This window comes from Lissotriton vulgaris, chromosome 12, assembly GCF_964263255.1.
Source record: "Lissotriton vulgaris chromosome 12, aLisVul1.2, whole genome shotgun sequence".
Classification (NCBI taxonomy): Eukaryota; Metazoa; Chordata; class Amphibia; order Caudata; family Salamandridae; genus Lissotriton; species Lissotriton vulgaris.
Window position 1 is genome coordinate 591,929,888 of NC_141700.1, and position 15,332 is coordinate 591,945,219.

Sequence of the window (15,332 nt, forward strand, 5' to 3'; positions counted from 1 at the left end):
ATCTGTGGACTGGGTTTGAGTGTTTGATTGGTTCAGATGCTCCGTCCATCACCACCCCCTTTTGTACCGCTTTGTTCGCCAAAAGTTGGCAGGGTATGCTCAGACGTGAGTCTCTTGCTCACTTTGCCACTGGATTCAAGCAAGCCTGGCTGAAGACGGCTGTAATGCCAGAAACCGGTCCTAGGAGGCTTGAATCCGGTCCAGGGAAGGCATTGCTTGGCAGTTCGGGCTGGACTGTTCCTATGAGGCACAGGGTCAGACTGATTTGCATATGGCCATGTCTGAACTGGGGTGGCAGAGTGGGCTAAATAACGGTGACGGATTAAACCAGATCTGTGGACTGGGTGTGAGTGTTTGATTGGTTCAGATGCTCCATCCATCACCACCCCCTTTTGTACCGCGTTGTTCGCCATAAGTTGGCAGGGTATGCTCAGATGTGAGTCCCTTGCCCACTTTGCCACTGGATTCAAGCAAGCCTGGCTGAAGACGGCTGTAATGCCAGAAACCGGTCCTAGGAAGCTTGAATCCGGTCCAGGAAAGGCATGGCTTGGCAGTTCGGGCTGGACTGTGTCCATGAGGCACAGGGTCAGACTGATTTGCATATGGCCATGTCTGAACTGGGATGGCAGAGTGGGCTAAAGAACGGTGATGGATTAAACCCAGATCTGTGGACTGGGTGTGAGTGTTTGTTTGGTTCAGATGCTCCGTCCATCACCACCCCCTTTTGTCCCGCTCTGTTCGCCATAAGTTGGCAGGGTATGCTCAAGACGTGACTCCCTTGCTCACTTTGCCACTGGATTCAAGCAAGCCTGGCTGAAGACTTCTGTAATGCCAGAAACCGGTCCTAGGAAGCTTGAATCCGGTCCAGGGAAGGCATGGCTTGGCAGTTCGGGATGGACTATTCCCATGAGGCACAGGGTCAGACTTATCTGCATATGGCCATGTCTGAATTGGGGTGGCAGAGTGGGCTAAAGAACAGTGATGGATTAAACCCAGATCTGTGGACTGGGTGTGAGTGTTTGATTGGTTCAGATGCTCCGTCCATCACCCTCCCTTTTGTATCACTTGGAAGGCAGGAGAATTGTGGTGCCCGTTATCTCCTGCAACCCCAGTGTGTTTGGTTGTGCCAAGTTATCGAGCTGGCCCTGTGTATTGCACACCATTGAATCAGGTTGAAGTACAGGTCTAAGATGCAGACCATAGGCTGACAGGGAGAGAGGGAAGGCAGGCACCTTGATTTAAGATTCGGGATCAGCAGAAACAACAAGTGTGAGTCCTGACAATGAACGTTTAAGGTCAGTGCAAGAACAATCTGTATTAAGAGTCTTAATGGAAATCAGAATAGACATCAAAAAGTGATTCTTAACCACTCACATCATATCGAGACAGATTTGTTAAGTGCACTTTTGAAAGCCTTATGTTTTTTGGCAAAACTGAATTCAAGTCGAAATGTGAGATGTTTTTCTTTGTCTCAATTGGTGACGAGAGTAGCAAACATGAGGTTGTGTTACAGTACCTCTGGTTTGTACACTGTTTCCCAAGGTAACCAAAGGTGATACTTGAAGTAAACATTGGATTTGATTTCATTAACTGATTTTCTGTACTTAACTAAAAGATGAGATCTCGCCGGTCCATGTTAACATGTCTAAATACGCGGTGGTGCAATTAGATTTACTCTCCATGCACAGATGTAACCCCTTTGTGCTCAAGCTTTACTACAAAATGAGCATTCATCAACTCTGCATGTAGCATCAAGGGCAGTGAACCTTTTTTCACCTACGTGCATGATTGTTAATCTTTGATTGTGCATTACATTGTCTAGTATGCTGCATACGTATTGTTCCAATATTTGTTTTTTTTACACGCGTATAAGAAATTAAAGCATAACTAATTTGAATTTTTCTATGGCGTCAATGTTATGCAATCTCGTTTTAGAAGAATGTATCTTTTCTTTTTTAGAATTTTCTCTTGAGGGAAAACCCCCCATCTTATGTTAAGAAAGAGCAAGATTCAAAATTTGCAATTGTGCTGAACAATGCCACGTTGTTCTGGGGAATCTCGGGTGAGGGTGAAAACATTGGAATCGTTAATTGTCAAGATGTACATAAAAATGGCATAAGTGCAAAACACTCACTCAAAAATCAAGATTCAGTCTCACAAGATGAACTTGCAGAACCAGGAAAGACGTCCTCTTCTTTCATGCTGCACAACTTGACTTTTAAAGTGCAAAAGGTGGGTTTTTCAAACAATCAATCAATCAATCAATCAATGTACTTGTAAAGCACGCTACTTACCCGTGAGGGTCTCAAGGGGCTGAAGGGAGGGCGGGAAAGTTTGCTGCTACTGCTTGAAGAGCCAGGTTTTGAGGAAATTCCTGAAGGTGAGTAGGTCTTGGGTCTGCCGTATATGGGTAGGGAGGGTGTTCCAAGTTTTGGCTGCAAGGTAGGAGAAGGATCTGCGGGGATGCGGGGGTCAGCGGGGAGGGCGAGGCTGGTGGAGCGGAGCTGACGGGTTGGGGTGTGGAAGCTGAGTCTGCTGTTCAGGTAGGCTGGTCCGGTGTTGTGAAGTGCTCTGTGTGTCAGGGTCTGACTAACGTGCCTACCTAGAATTGGACTACACCTCCCAGAATGCCTAGCATGAAGGGGGAGGGCCTCAGAAGGCATATATTCTCTTGGACGCCATCTACTGGTGCTTGTGATTTGTCTTGTTGAGCCTATGGTTGCGGACGCCCTGTCCCCGCGGAGTTCCAGGGAAGGTGTGGTTCGTTTTGTTCTGTGGCTGCAGAGCAAGCTGTAGTGATCCACGTAACGACAGGTACCGGCTGGTACTGTCAAGAGGTATTACCGCAAGACGCGTGAGACGCCAGGATTGCCCCCTCCGCGTTCTTGCGATCCTGCTTAGGTTAGTTTATGTGAGTGAACAGGAGACGCCTGGATTTCCCCCTCACTGTCACTCACGGGACGCGGATTTATCTGTGCAACAAACACCGGCTGGTGTTGTATTCCATAGGTGGCGGGGGAGACGCGGGATTTCACCCTCCACACTTATCTATGTTTGAACGTTGTTTCTCGGCTGAGAACACTAAACGGGAGACGCAGGATTGCCCCCTCCTGTTTCAGGGACTTTATTTTTGTTGTTCTTTCTTTTTCATCAGCGAATGCTGATGCACCTTACAAGAAGCGGCTGGGAGAGACTGTTATCTATCCAGACGCCTCTTGAGAACCCCATGTTCAGTCACGATTTCCACAGGCTACTGGTGAGTGAATGAGGGTGATACAGGTGGGAGGTTGATGTGTGTGTTTCTATCAGGAAATAGACAGGCTATAACAAACTGTTCTTTCATTTAGTCTGAGGAAGATTCCATCAGAGGGAAGGGTCTATTTTCCTGAGAGTTATCAGGTGAGGATTCACAACAGCACTGTAACATAGTTAAGGAGTTAGAGTACAAGGAACTAACGTGTCCTTCCTTGTCGTTACAGGTCCTTATCCCTGCTGTTCCTTCCCCTTCCCTGGTTTTCCCTCGCCTGACTGCTTTTATACTCTGGAAATACTCAGTCAGAGTGTGGAGACGTCAGGAGGTGGACCCCTATTGAGCATCTTTCCGATCCTGAGGACTAGCAGCCGTGACAGAATCACAAGCCCAAGAAATTACTCCTCCTGGTCGGAAACTTGCTCAAACCATGGCGACAATGGACGACGTGCTCCAGGCCCTGGTATTAGTCCAACGGGAACTAGCGACATCGAAGGCAGAGACTACTGCCTTAAAAGAAAGGCTAGATCGGCAACAGGCCAATCCTTTCGATGCTGCTACCAGTGGCCGCGCTATCCAAGTAACCGTTCCCCCCCCGATACCTTTAGCCAGCCCAGAAAGATATTCAGGTGACCCTCAAAAAATCCAAGCATTCCTGACACAAGTCACCTTGCATTTTTCGTGTCGACCAGCGTCGTTCCCTAACAATATGTCTCGAGTGGCTTTCGCCATCTCTTATTTATCCGGAGATGCCGCGAACTGGGCGGTCCCTTTCGTCAGAAACGATGACCCTATCCTGAATGATTGGACGGCCTTTCGCCGTGAGTTTGAACGGGTGTTTGATCGCAGAGCGACAACTCTGAGTGCAGACAGAGAGCTGCTGGGTCTTAGACAGGGAAAGAAAGATCTGGTCACATACATGACTACTTTCAACCGTCTGGTGGCCGAAACAGCATGGCCCGAAGAAAAAAGGATGGCGCTGTACTACCAAGGCCTGTCAGACGAGTTGAAGGATGTAATAGCTCAGATTGATCCTCAACCAGCAACCTGTGTCGATTTAATTAACCTCACGCTCCGCTTGGATCATCGTCTAGGCGAGCGAGGAGGTGACCGTAGGAGACATGATGGCCCTTCAGGTTCTATGGGACAAGGTCCTCCATCCGGTCCTCGACCTAGCGATAGCCCGCCTGAGCCAATGGATGTTGGCGCCATCAGGCCCCCACTTACCAGAGCAGAAAGAGAAACCCGCCGCACACAGGGCCTGTGCATGTATTGCGGGAAGAAGGGGCACTATGTTAAGGAGTGTCCCTCTAAGCCCAAGAGATCCAAGACCTTTTTCTCGGGTAAGAAAGTGGCTCTCACCACAACTGAGTCCGAGAGAAACGTCGAAGAAGCTCCTTCAGTTCAAGGCCGGGAAACTAAGGAATGGAGACTGACATCGTTAGCCTCGGTTGAGAACGAAGCCCCGATCACTCATGTAGCCTTGCCCACTTCCCTGTTGTCTCAGGGAAAGACACATGCGGTGTGGAGCATGGTGGATTCGGGGGCAACAGGGAATTTTGTGGACGACGGTTTGGTGCGTCGTCTAGGGTTGGGAAGAGTGTCCGTCGACAACCCGGAGACCGTGTTGGCGGTGGATGGCACCCCCCTCAAATCTGGTCCCATCATTGAGCGTACGGAGGAACTGGTATTGATACTGGAAAACAGTGCTCTTTCCCATGTCGAGAGCATAGTGTTAAACATAATCGAAGCTCCGCAGTACGAACTGATATTGGGTATTCCGTGGTTGGAGAAACACAATCCTTCTATTGACTGGAGAGAGAAAACGTTGGCTTTTCGGTCTGTTGAGTGCCAGAACTTGTGTTTACATACATCCACAGCACATACTGTGGCATTAACTCAGACAATGTACGTCGCTACCGCGGCGGAAAAGTTAACTGTCTTGCCCAAAGAGTATCACGAGTACAGTGAGGTGTTCAGTGAGAGTCAGGCCGAGGTGCTACCCCCACATCGGGAGTATGACTGCCGTATAGACCTGGTGGAAGGTGCTGTTATTCCTTCTTGTAGGGTATACGCGTTGTGAGAACCCGAGTCCAAACATTTACAAGAATATCTGGCGCACTTTAGTGCTATCGGCTTTATCAGGCCCTCCCGGTCACCAGCAGCGTCCCCTCTGTTCTTTACATCGAAGGCCAATGGGGAGCTGCGCACCCTCATCGACTATCGCCAGTTGAACAAACAGACCATACGGAATCGGTATCCTCTTCCGCTCATCCCCGTGCTGTTGGATCAGGTGAGGGAGGCCGTGATCTACACCCGGCTGGATCTTCGTGGGGCCTATCATCTGGTCAGAATACGCAGCGGTGATGAGTGGAAGACGGCCTTCAAAACCCGTTATGGCCTTTTTGAGTATCTGGTAATGCCGTTCGGGCTTTGTAACGCCCCGGCGGCATTCCAATACTTTTTAAATGATGTGTTGAAAGAGTATCTGGACCAGTTTGTCATCGTGTACATCGATGACATTCTGGTCTACTCGGATACACGTCAACAACACGCCAGTCATGTCCTCCTGGTGTTGCAAAAGTTGCTGGAGCACCGACTCTACTGTAAACTCAGTAAATGTGAGTTTGGTGTGGAGGAGGTGGAGTTCCTAGGGGTTATCCTGACACCGGGAGGGTTTCACATGGCAGAGAGAAAGGTTGATGCAGTGCGTGCCTGGCCAGTACCTACCTGTGTGAAAGAGGTGCAGTGTTTCCTTGGCTTCGCCAACTATTACAGACGTTTCATCTCCCAGTTCTCCTTGTTGGCCTCTCCCATTACCAAACTGCTAAGGAAAGGATGTACGTTCCAATGGAACGCTGAAGCCATGGAAGCTTTTGAGTCACTGAAGGAAGCCTTTGTCACTGCCCCAATCTTGACGCATCCTCAACTAGATCTGCCCTTTATCATCGAGGCGGATGCCTCCGATACAGCATTGGGAGCTGTGCTGTCACAAAGAGACAGGGAGACGGGCCAACTACATCCGGTGGCCTTTCTGTCAAAGAAACTGAATGCTGCTGAAGCCAACTACACTATCTCGGAGAAGGAACTGCTGGCCATCAAGCGAGCATTCCAGGAGTGGAGGCACTATTTGTGGGGGTCACAACACCCAGTGACTGTATTTTCCGACCATAAGAACTTGTTGTTCATGAAAACCGCTCGCCACTTGTCCCAGCGTCAAATGCGGTGGATGCTGTTTTTCGCAGAATACAATTTCATCGTTACGTTCCGTCCCGGAACAGAAAACAGAAAAGCAGATTCGCTCTCTCGTCAAGGGGGGGATACGGTGCCAGCAAAGGAACAAACAAGAGCGATAATCGATCCAGAGAAAGTGGTGTGTCTGGTGACAGCTGACCGGTTCATTGAGCAAGTACAAAAGGACAGAGATCAAGGCCAATGGCGATATTGGGCAAGTCAGAACGACATCCGTACCATCCACCATGGAGTGCCCTTGCACGGAGGGAAGTTGTTTTTGCCCTCGCACGAACTGCGTCTCTAGGCGTTCAACTGGTGTCATGGGAACGCTATGGCAGGCCATCCTGGGGTGAGAAAAACAGTTCACCTCGTGAAACGCCATTTTTGGTGGGACACTCTAGTGAAAGACGTGGAGAAATGGATAGGACAGTGTGACACATGTGCAAGAGCAAAGGGGGACCATGCCATGAGTCGTGGGAAACTCAGACCACTGCCCACTCCGTCACGTCCGTGGCACACCATCAGCCTTGATTTCATCGTGGGGTTGCCCATGGACCAAGGGTACAACGCAATTATGGTAGTTGTGGACAGTCTGACCAAAATGGGGCACTTCGTTCCCTGCAAGAACTTACCTACTGCCAGCCAGACTGTTCAAATGCTTTTGACTCAAGTGGTACGGATACACGGACTCCCACGGGTGATAATCTCAGATCGGGGGCCGCAGTTCGTGGCCAGGTTCTGGCACATGTGGTGTAAGGCTCTGAAAGTGGAAGACGCTCTGTCTACCAGTTTCCACCCCCAGACAGACGGTCAGACAGAGCGGCTGAACCAAACTCTCAAACAATACCTGAGGTGCTATTCGGAAGAAGCCAGTCATTCTTGGGTTTCTCTTCTCTGGTTGGCGGAGTTATCATACAATAACGCATGGCACAGTGCTATAAATGAATCTCCATTCAAGGCGAATACTGGGTTCCACGCTAACACCTTACCCTTGACAGTACCCAGTGAAGTTCAGAATCAACCCAATGTGGCGGCACATGTAAAGGCGTTGCTGGAGACTCATCGACAGATCCAAAAGTCTCTGGGTCAAGCAAAAGGCTCCTATAAGAAATGGGCAGACAAACATCGACAGGAGAGTCCTGTGTATCAGATAGGAGACAAGGTCTGGTTGTCTACCAAAAACATTCGGTTCAGGTATCGCAGTGTTTTCCATCCACGATTTATCGGTCCTTATGCTATCATCAAGAGAATCAACCCAGTGGCGTACAAGCTGAAACTGCCCATGTCTATGCGAATACACCCGGTGTTTCACAGCAGTTTGCTGAAACCAGCTGGTTCGTTGCAACAAAGGGCCGCGCCACCGGTGCTGAGGGACGGACAGATGGAGTTCGAGGTCCGGCGTATCATAGACTCCAAGATCCGTCAGGGGAAGCTATGGTTTCTGGTCTCTTGGAAGGGCTATGGTTCCGAGGATGACTCGTGGGAGCCCTGCTGTGATGTCCACGCTCCGCGCCTGATCCGTGCCTTCTTTGCTCGCAACCCGACGAAGCCGGGCGCTAGGAGGCACAGGGCAGGGGGGCATACTGTCAGGGTCTGACTAACGTGCCTACCTAGAATTGGACTACACCTCCCAGAATGCCTAGCATGAAGGGGGAGGGCCTCAGAAGGCATATATTCTCTTGGACGCCATCTACTGGTGCTTGTGATTTGTCTTGTTGAGCCTATGGTTGCGGACGCCCTGTCCCCGCGGAGTTCCAGGGAAGGTGTGGTTCGTTTTGTTCTGTGGCTGCAGAGCAAGCTGTAGTGATCCACGTAACGACAGGTACCGGCTGGTACTGTCAAGAGGTATTACCGCAAGACGCGTGAGACGCCAGGATTGCCCCCTCCGCGTTCTTGCGATCCTGCTTAGGTTAGTTTATGTGAGTGAACAGGAGACGCCTGGATTTCCCCCTCACTGTCACTCACGGGACGCGGATTTATCTGTGCAACAAACACCGGCTGGTGTTGTATTCCATAGGTGGCGGGGGAGACGCGGGATTTCACCCTCCACGCTTATCTATGTTTGAACGTTGTTTCTCGGCTGAGAACACTAAACGGGAGACGCAGGATTGCCCCCTCCTGTTTCAGGGACTTTATTTTTGTTGTTCTTTCTTTTTCATCAGCGAATGCTGATGCACCTTACAAGAAGCGGCTGGGAGAGACTGTTATCTATCCAGACGCCTCTTGAGAACCCCATGTTCAGTCACGATTTCCACAGGCTACTGGTGAGTGAATGAGGGTGATACAGGTGGGAGGTTGATGTGTGTGTTTCTATCAGGAAATAGACAGGCTATAACAAACTGTTCTTTCATTTAGTCTGAGGAAGATTCCATCAGAGGGAAGGGTCTATTTTCCTGAGAGTTATCAGGTGAGGATTCACAACAGCACTGTAACATAGTTAAGGAGTTAGAGTACAAGGAACTAACGTGTCCTTCCTTGTCGTTACAGGTCCTTATCCCTGCTGTTCCTTCCCCTTCCCTGGTTTTCCCTCGCCTGACTGCTTTTATACTCTGGAAATACTCAGTCAGAGTGTGGAGACGTCAGGAGGTGGACCCCTATTGAGCATCTTTCCGATCCTGAGGACTAGCAGCCGTGACACTGTGTGCATGGGTGAGGAGCTTGAAGGTGATCCTCTTGTCGACTGGGAGCCAGTGTAGGTTTCTCAGGTGGGGGGTGATATGGCTGCGGCTGGGGATGTTGACGATCAGTCGGGCGGAGGCGTTTTGGATGCGTTGTAGTCGTCGTAGGTGTTTAGCTGGGACTCCTGCGTAGAGTGCGTTTCCATAGTCCAGTCTGCTGCTGACGAGGGCCTGTGTCACCGTTCTTCTTGTTTCGGTCGGAATCCACTTGTAGATTCTGCGGAGAATACGAAGGGTGTTGTAGCAGGTGGAGGAGACAGCGTTGACCTGCTTGGACATGGAGAGGGAGGAGTCAATGATGAATCCTAGATTGCGTGCGTGGTCGGTGGGTGTTGGTGCTGTACCCAGTGTGGTCGGCCACCAGGAGTCGTCCCAGGCTGAGGGGGTGGATCCGAGGATGAGGACCTCCTTCTTGTCCGAGTTCAGCTTCAGACGGCTGCTCCTCATCCAGTCGGCGACGGCCTTCATTCCTTCGTTGAGGTTGGTTTTGGCCATGTGTGGGTCCTTGGTGAGGGAGAGGATGAGCTGGGCGTCGTTGGCGTAGGAGCTGATGTTGAGGTCGTGGTGGCGGGCCACTAGTGTGAGGGGGCCATGTAGACGTTGAACAGCGTCGGGCTGAGGGATGAGCCCTGGGGGACACCGCAGATGATGTCGGTGGCTTTTGATCGGAAGGGTGGGAGGCGGATGCTCTGGGTTCTGCCGGTGAGGAAGGACGAGGTCCAGTCAAGGGCCTTCTCTTGGAATCCAGCTTCTAGGAGGCGTGTCTTTAGAGTGCGATGGAAAACCGTGTCAAAGGCGGCTGACAGGTCCAGGAGGATGAGGGCTGATGTTTCACCGTTGTCTAGTTGGCGCCTGATGTTGTCTGTGGCGGCGATGAGGGCAGTCTCCGTGCTGTGGTTTCGTCTGAATCCGGACTGGGACGGGTCCAGGATGTTGTTGTCTTCCAAGTGGCGGGTCAGTTGCATGTTGATGATTTTCTCGATGACTTTGGCCGGGAATGGGAGCAGGGAGATGGGCCGGAAGTTCTTGAGTTCCTTGGGGTCTGATTTGGGCTTCTTGAGGAGGGCGTTGATTTCTTCGTGTTTCCACCTTTCCTGGAATGTCGCTGTTTCGAAAAAGATGTTGATGACCTTCCGTAGTTGGGGTACGATGGCAGCGTCTGCTTTGTTGAATACGTGGTGTGGGCACGGGTCCCGTGGAGATCCTGAGTGGATGGAGTTCATGACCTTGCATGTCTCATTGTCGTTGATGTTGGACCAGGAGGTCAGGCGGTTGGCGCTGGTGGTGTTCACAGGGGAGGTGGAGTCTAGCGTAGTCGGGGCGGTTGTGGTGTTGAAGCTGTTGTGAATGTCAGCGATCTTGCGGTGGAAGAAGATGGCCAGTGAGTCGCACAATTCTTGTAAGGGCGGGATGTCGTTGGCGCTGGGGTCGGAGAGTTCCTTTAAGATGCTGAAGAGCTCTTTGCTGTCGTGTGCGTTGTTATCCAAGCAGACTTTGAAGGAGGATCTCTTGGCTAATCTAATGAGGTGGTGATGTCTGCAGGTGGCATCCTTGTGGGCTGCGTGGTTGTCTGATGTGCGTTCATGGAGCCATGTCTTCTCCAGTTTTCGGAATGCGCCTTTGGAGGCATGGAGCTCATTGGTGAACCATGTGGCTCTTTTGCTGGTGTGACTGTGGAGGGGTTTCTTGAGCGGGCGTGGGTGTTGGCGCAGTTGTCGATCCACTGTCTGAGGTTGTGGGCTGCGGCGTCAGAGTTGGTGGGGTCGGTGGGTGGGTTCTTGGCGAGGGAGGTGAGTAGCTGGTCGTCGGTGACTTTGCTCCAGCAGTGGCGAGGCAGCTGTTTGGAGCAATGGTGCGTAGTTGTTTTTTTTTAATGTGAAGTGAATGCAGTAGTGGTCGATCCAGTGGAGTTCGGTGGTGTGATTGAAGGCGACGTGGGAGCCTGTGGAGAAGAAGGGGTCAAGCGTGTGGCCGGCAGCGTGGGTGGGTGTGGTAACGAGATGTCTGAGGCCGAGGTTAGTGAGGTTGTCCATCAGGGTGGCAGGGTTGGCGTCGTTGTTGTTCTCGAGGTGGAAGTTCAGGTCCCCGAGGAGGATGTAGTCCATAGAGGCGAGTGCGTGGGGGCTGGTGACATCGGCGATGGAGTCACTGAACTGAGCCAGGGGTCCGGGTGGTCTGTAGATGAGTGTTCCTCTGAGGGTGGTGTTGGGTTCGGTGTGTGTTCGGATGTGCAGGTGTTCGGTGGTGTTGAGGGTGTGGTCTGCGTGGGTGGTGACTTTGAGGGTTGACTTCTGGATGATGGCTATTCCTCCTCCGATTCCGTTGGCCCGATCCCTGCGGGTGATCTTGTAGCCGTCCGAGATGGCTCGGGCGCCGAGGAGTCGCTCCACCAGGTCTCGATCAGGAAGGCCACGTCTGGGGCGGAGTGCCGAGCAGATCCCAGAGCTCCACGTCATGTTTGTGTGTGGAGCGGGTGTTGAGGAGTATGCAGCGGAGTTGGTTGGGTCCAGTTCTTGGAGGTTTGGTGTTTCTGTCGCAGGTGAAGCTGCAGTTGCGGCAGGAGAAAGGTCTGTGGGTCCGTTTCGGGGCGGCTTGGAAGCAGGTGTGGTTTCGGCCGGCGTTGAGTGCATGGAGGCTGCTGACGTTGTAGTGAAGTCAGGTGGTGTGGCGTTCGTAGGGTCCATGGGTTCTGGTGCTGGGCACGGTCCAGGCGCGGACAGGCGCAGACGGACTTGCCTTAGGCATGCCCGCTGAGCATCGCCGCTTTTCGGCCTGCATTTGAGGAGGCTTCGGAGGGAGGTGCAGCTGAGAGGCGGGAGGCGGAAAGCCAATGGGAGTGCTGGGGGCGGGGCCGCAGGGAGGCAGGGGTGGGAATGCCGGGTAGAGAGCGGTGGGGGGCGGGGGGAGACGGCGGCGGTCGAGCGAGTCCAGCGGCGGTAGAAGCAGCAGGTGGTGAGTGGCGGTCTGGGGCGAGGTGCCTGCAAGCAGGGTCAAAAGTTGCTCCTGAACACCAACACTCAGCCACTTTAAGAGAATGCCTGGGAGGTAGGAGCTGCTGGGAGGCATCGACGGGAAGGCCGGGTAGAGAGCGGTGGGGGCCGGGGGGGAGACGGCGGTCGAGCGGGTCAAAGAACACATCTCACAGAATCAAATAAAAATGTAAACATTTAAAAATAAAAATTGCTCACTTAAGCAGATCAGAAGTTATTAAAAATGCTGTGCATGGGCTTTAGTGGGACAGCAACTGAAAGATAATGGTCTTCATTAGCAGACTGAGTATGAAAGAAAGGTTCGCAGGGAGCTTCTGGAAGAGATACATTGAGTTCCCTATTTTTCTATTGTTCAATACATTTACCTGATAATCGTTTTAACTGTTATGCTTATTAATTGCTTTCTAGCTGCATTTCTGTACAGTGAGTGTCACATCTAAACACCCATACTACGATCTATTGAATGTATTTCTACAATCCACATCCTCGAATTTACGGGTGTTGATTCGTCATTGACATTGTAGACCACATTGCTTTTTTAAAAAACATTTTTTCTATAGGTAATATAAAAAAAGGGGAACGTTGGGTTACTTCAAATGTTGCAAATTCTCGTATTCTGGATAATATTTGAACATTTCTCAATATATTTCTGTTGCAGGGGAAACTTTTGGGGATTTGTGGAAATGTTGGAAGCGGGAAGAGTTCTATAATGTCAGCGTTATTAGGGCAAGTAAGTTTATAATCACTATCCATAAAATATCTGATAACTACCAACTTGTGTATGAGTTTGAATTGAGCATAAACAATTAAAAGCATTGGAGAGATGCACTATTACCGACAATGAAATATCGCTTGTTAAAAACGTGTATGCACACAACCTCTGCTGTGAAAATGTAAGTGTTTCTTCCAGGGACATCTCAAGAATTTTTGGGGCCGCAGGCCAAACATAATTTGGGCCCGTGCTTTGGACAACTTGGATCTTTTAATCCACTTTCACCTCATGCATACCGTCAGCGACTTTAGTTGGCTGTTTGATAACCATCTTCGTTGGTCAGCCGATATCTGGACCGACTAAGGAGCAAACAGTGTTTTGATCGCTAGCCAGCACCAGAGAAACAGAAAGATTATGAGCCTGAACAAGCCTGCTGCATGTGGTTCTATGGACTGCTGTCTCACTTTATTGGCCTGTTCATAAGAGGGACCAGGGACACTGTGGCAGGTGGCACTAAGCTGTGATCCCACTGACCCAGCAATACCTCAATATAGATGGGGCACTCATGGAGGGAGCAGATAATGACACATTGCACGTTGACACATGGCCAACCTGCTAGAAAAGGAGAAAGAATAGTGGTCCGACCAAGCCTTCTACCTCCATTCATTGTTGTTACAATCTAGCTAGTTTGTCAGTGCCATTCCTGTATGTGCTGATGGGTGATTTTGTTTACTGCACTAGCTTTGCTATGAGCTACAGGTATTCAAAGTCAGGAAGTAGCAATCTGTGATCACACCACCTAGCAACAGCTTAAAAAGGATGACGCAGTTATGAAGAGACTACACCATGCCAATTTGTACTGCATACTAAGTGTCACATCCTCAATAAAGACAGACACCCGTGCAGCAAGACTGAGCCTGTGTACTTGAATTGAACTGAACATTTAAAGTGCTTGCTGAATCAAGCCAGAATAAAATAGGTATTTTCTTTAATTCCAAAATGTGCAGAAATTGCAACCTCCCATACCTGAGATTGGAGGAAACACAACATCCTTCTTTCTAGACCTTGGACGATTATCAGTGCCAAAGCTGTAACTTTAGAATAGTTTTCATCCTCTCTAGCTGACAGATTGTATTGTCTTAAGAAAAGTTCTTTTACGCCTGGCCACGCTTCTATAACCTGCTAAGTTCCTCAAAGGGCCCCCTATTTCTAGCACTTGGGTGTAGTTTGTTTGGAAACTAAAATTTAACTTGCAGACCAAGTTAGAATTGCATTTTAGAATGTATTTAAGCTGCTGCGGAAAAATATGCTGGATTCATTATGTGAAATAATCCATCTAATGTATAAATCAATGATTGTAAAATATTTGATTAGTTAATTAGCTTATAGGAGTTGTAGGAAAAAGAATGATATAAAAAACATTTATCACACTAAACAATTATTTTTACATGTGCCCTTTAGTTAGGACTAAATGTCTTTTCTCTCAACTCTTGCTCCTAGCTTGATAAATGTCCATTTAGAAAATGTTTGGCTTGCACCAGAAACTTGCTTGAGAATGCACTGACTTCAATCCTGTGTTCCCTTAGCTTCATCAAACCACATTAGGTCACCCTCTCTAGCACAATGAGATTTGCTGTGTTTCTTATAATAAATAATGCTTCCAATATTTTATGATAGCTTTGTCAGAATAATATATCTAGTTTGCTTTTGCATATTGCTTTTGCATATCTGACTAGCTTTTGTCTTTTTAGCTTAGGTAAGAAGGTTCGCATGAGAGTTTCCCTTCATGTAACAAAGTTGTGAAACAATATGTTAGCACTATAGTGATGTAAATGTTTAACATGGGAATTAGAAGAAGAAGCATTCTTAAGTTGACCACCCCATCGGATGGGCGGTTTTCATTGGAAAAGGAGTTAACACCTAATAGAGTTTTGATACATTAGTGTGTGATTTTACAATAGTGAGTGTTCCTGGATAAAGTAAAAGGAGTTCCTGATGTGAGACCAAGAGGCCCAATTCTTTTCTCCCCTGCCTTGCCACTCAATACTGGAGAGTTGATCCTTTACCTTGTTACTGATAGCTACTACTAAAGGTGACTTTATTCTTTCTTTAGTCAAGGACTATTTTCCCTGACAAATGCCACTGCAAAGATCATTCTATAATTGACTGTTAGTACTGCAGCTGTAGGGAACTCGGTGAGTTTCCAGAACGACTCTTTATGGGTAGTTCTTCTCATATTCTGAATCTTGCTCTTCGTGAGTTTACTTCTAAATAGGATAGGCTAGGTTCCTTAGTTAGTTGAGTGACTATTTTCTTTATGGGGCATTCTGTATTGATTTATGCTGTCACTAATCAATCTTTTATCAATATTTCTCTAAAGCGACTAATCTGCATAAAGATGACAAAAACAATACTAATCATTTAATATAAATAGAGGTGATGAAACGTCATCAAACTCTCATCATTGA

General features: G+C 49.2%; 1 protein-coding gene across 1 annotated transcript in view; it reads left to right on the forward strand.

Annotated features, from left to right (window-relative positions):
* The window catches only part of LOC147677797 (ATP-binding cassette sub-family C member 12-like), a 1,863,878-nt gene that overhangs the window by 545,999 nt on the left and 1,302,547 nt on the right, over positions 1-15,332 (forward strand). The window contains exons 11-12 of the mRNA XM_086945587.1: positions 1,960-2,232; positions 12,811-12,882. Coding sequence (XP_086801713.1) covers positions 1,960-2,232; positions 12,811-12,882 — 345 coding nt within the window. The remainder of the gene's footprint in view (positions 1-1,959; positions 2,233-12,810; positions 12,883-15,332) is intronic.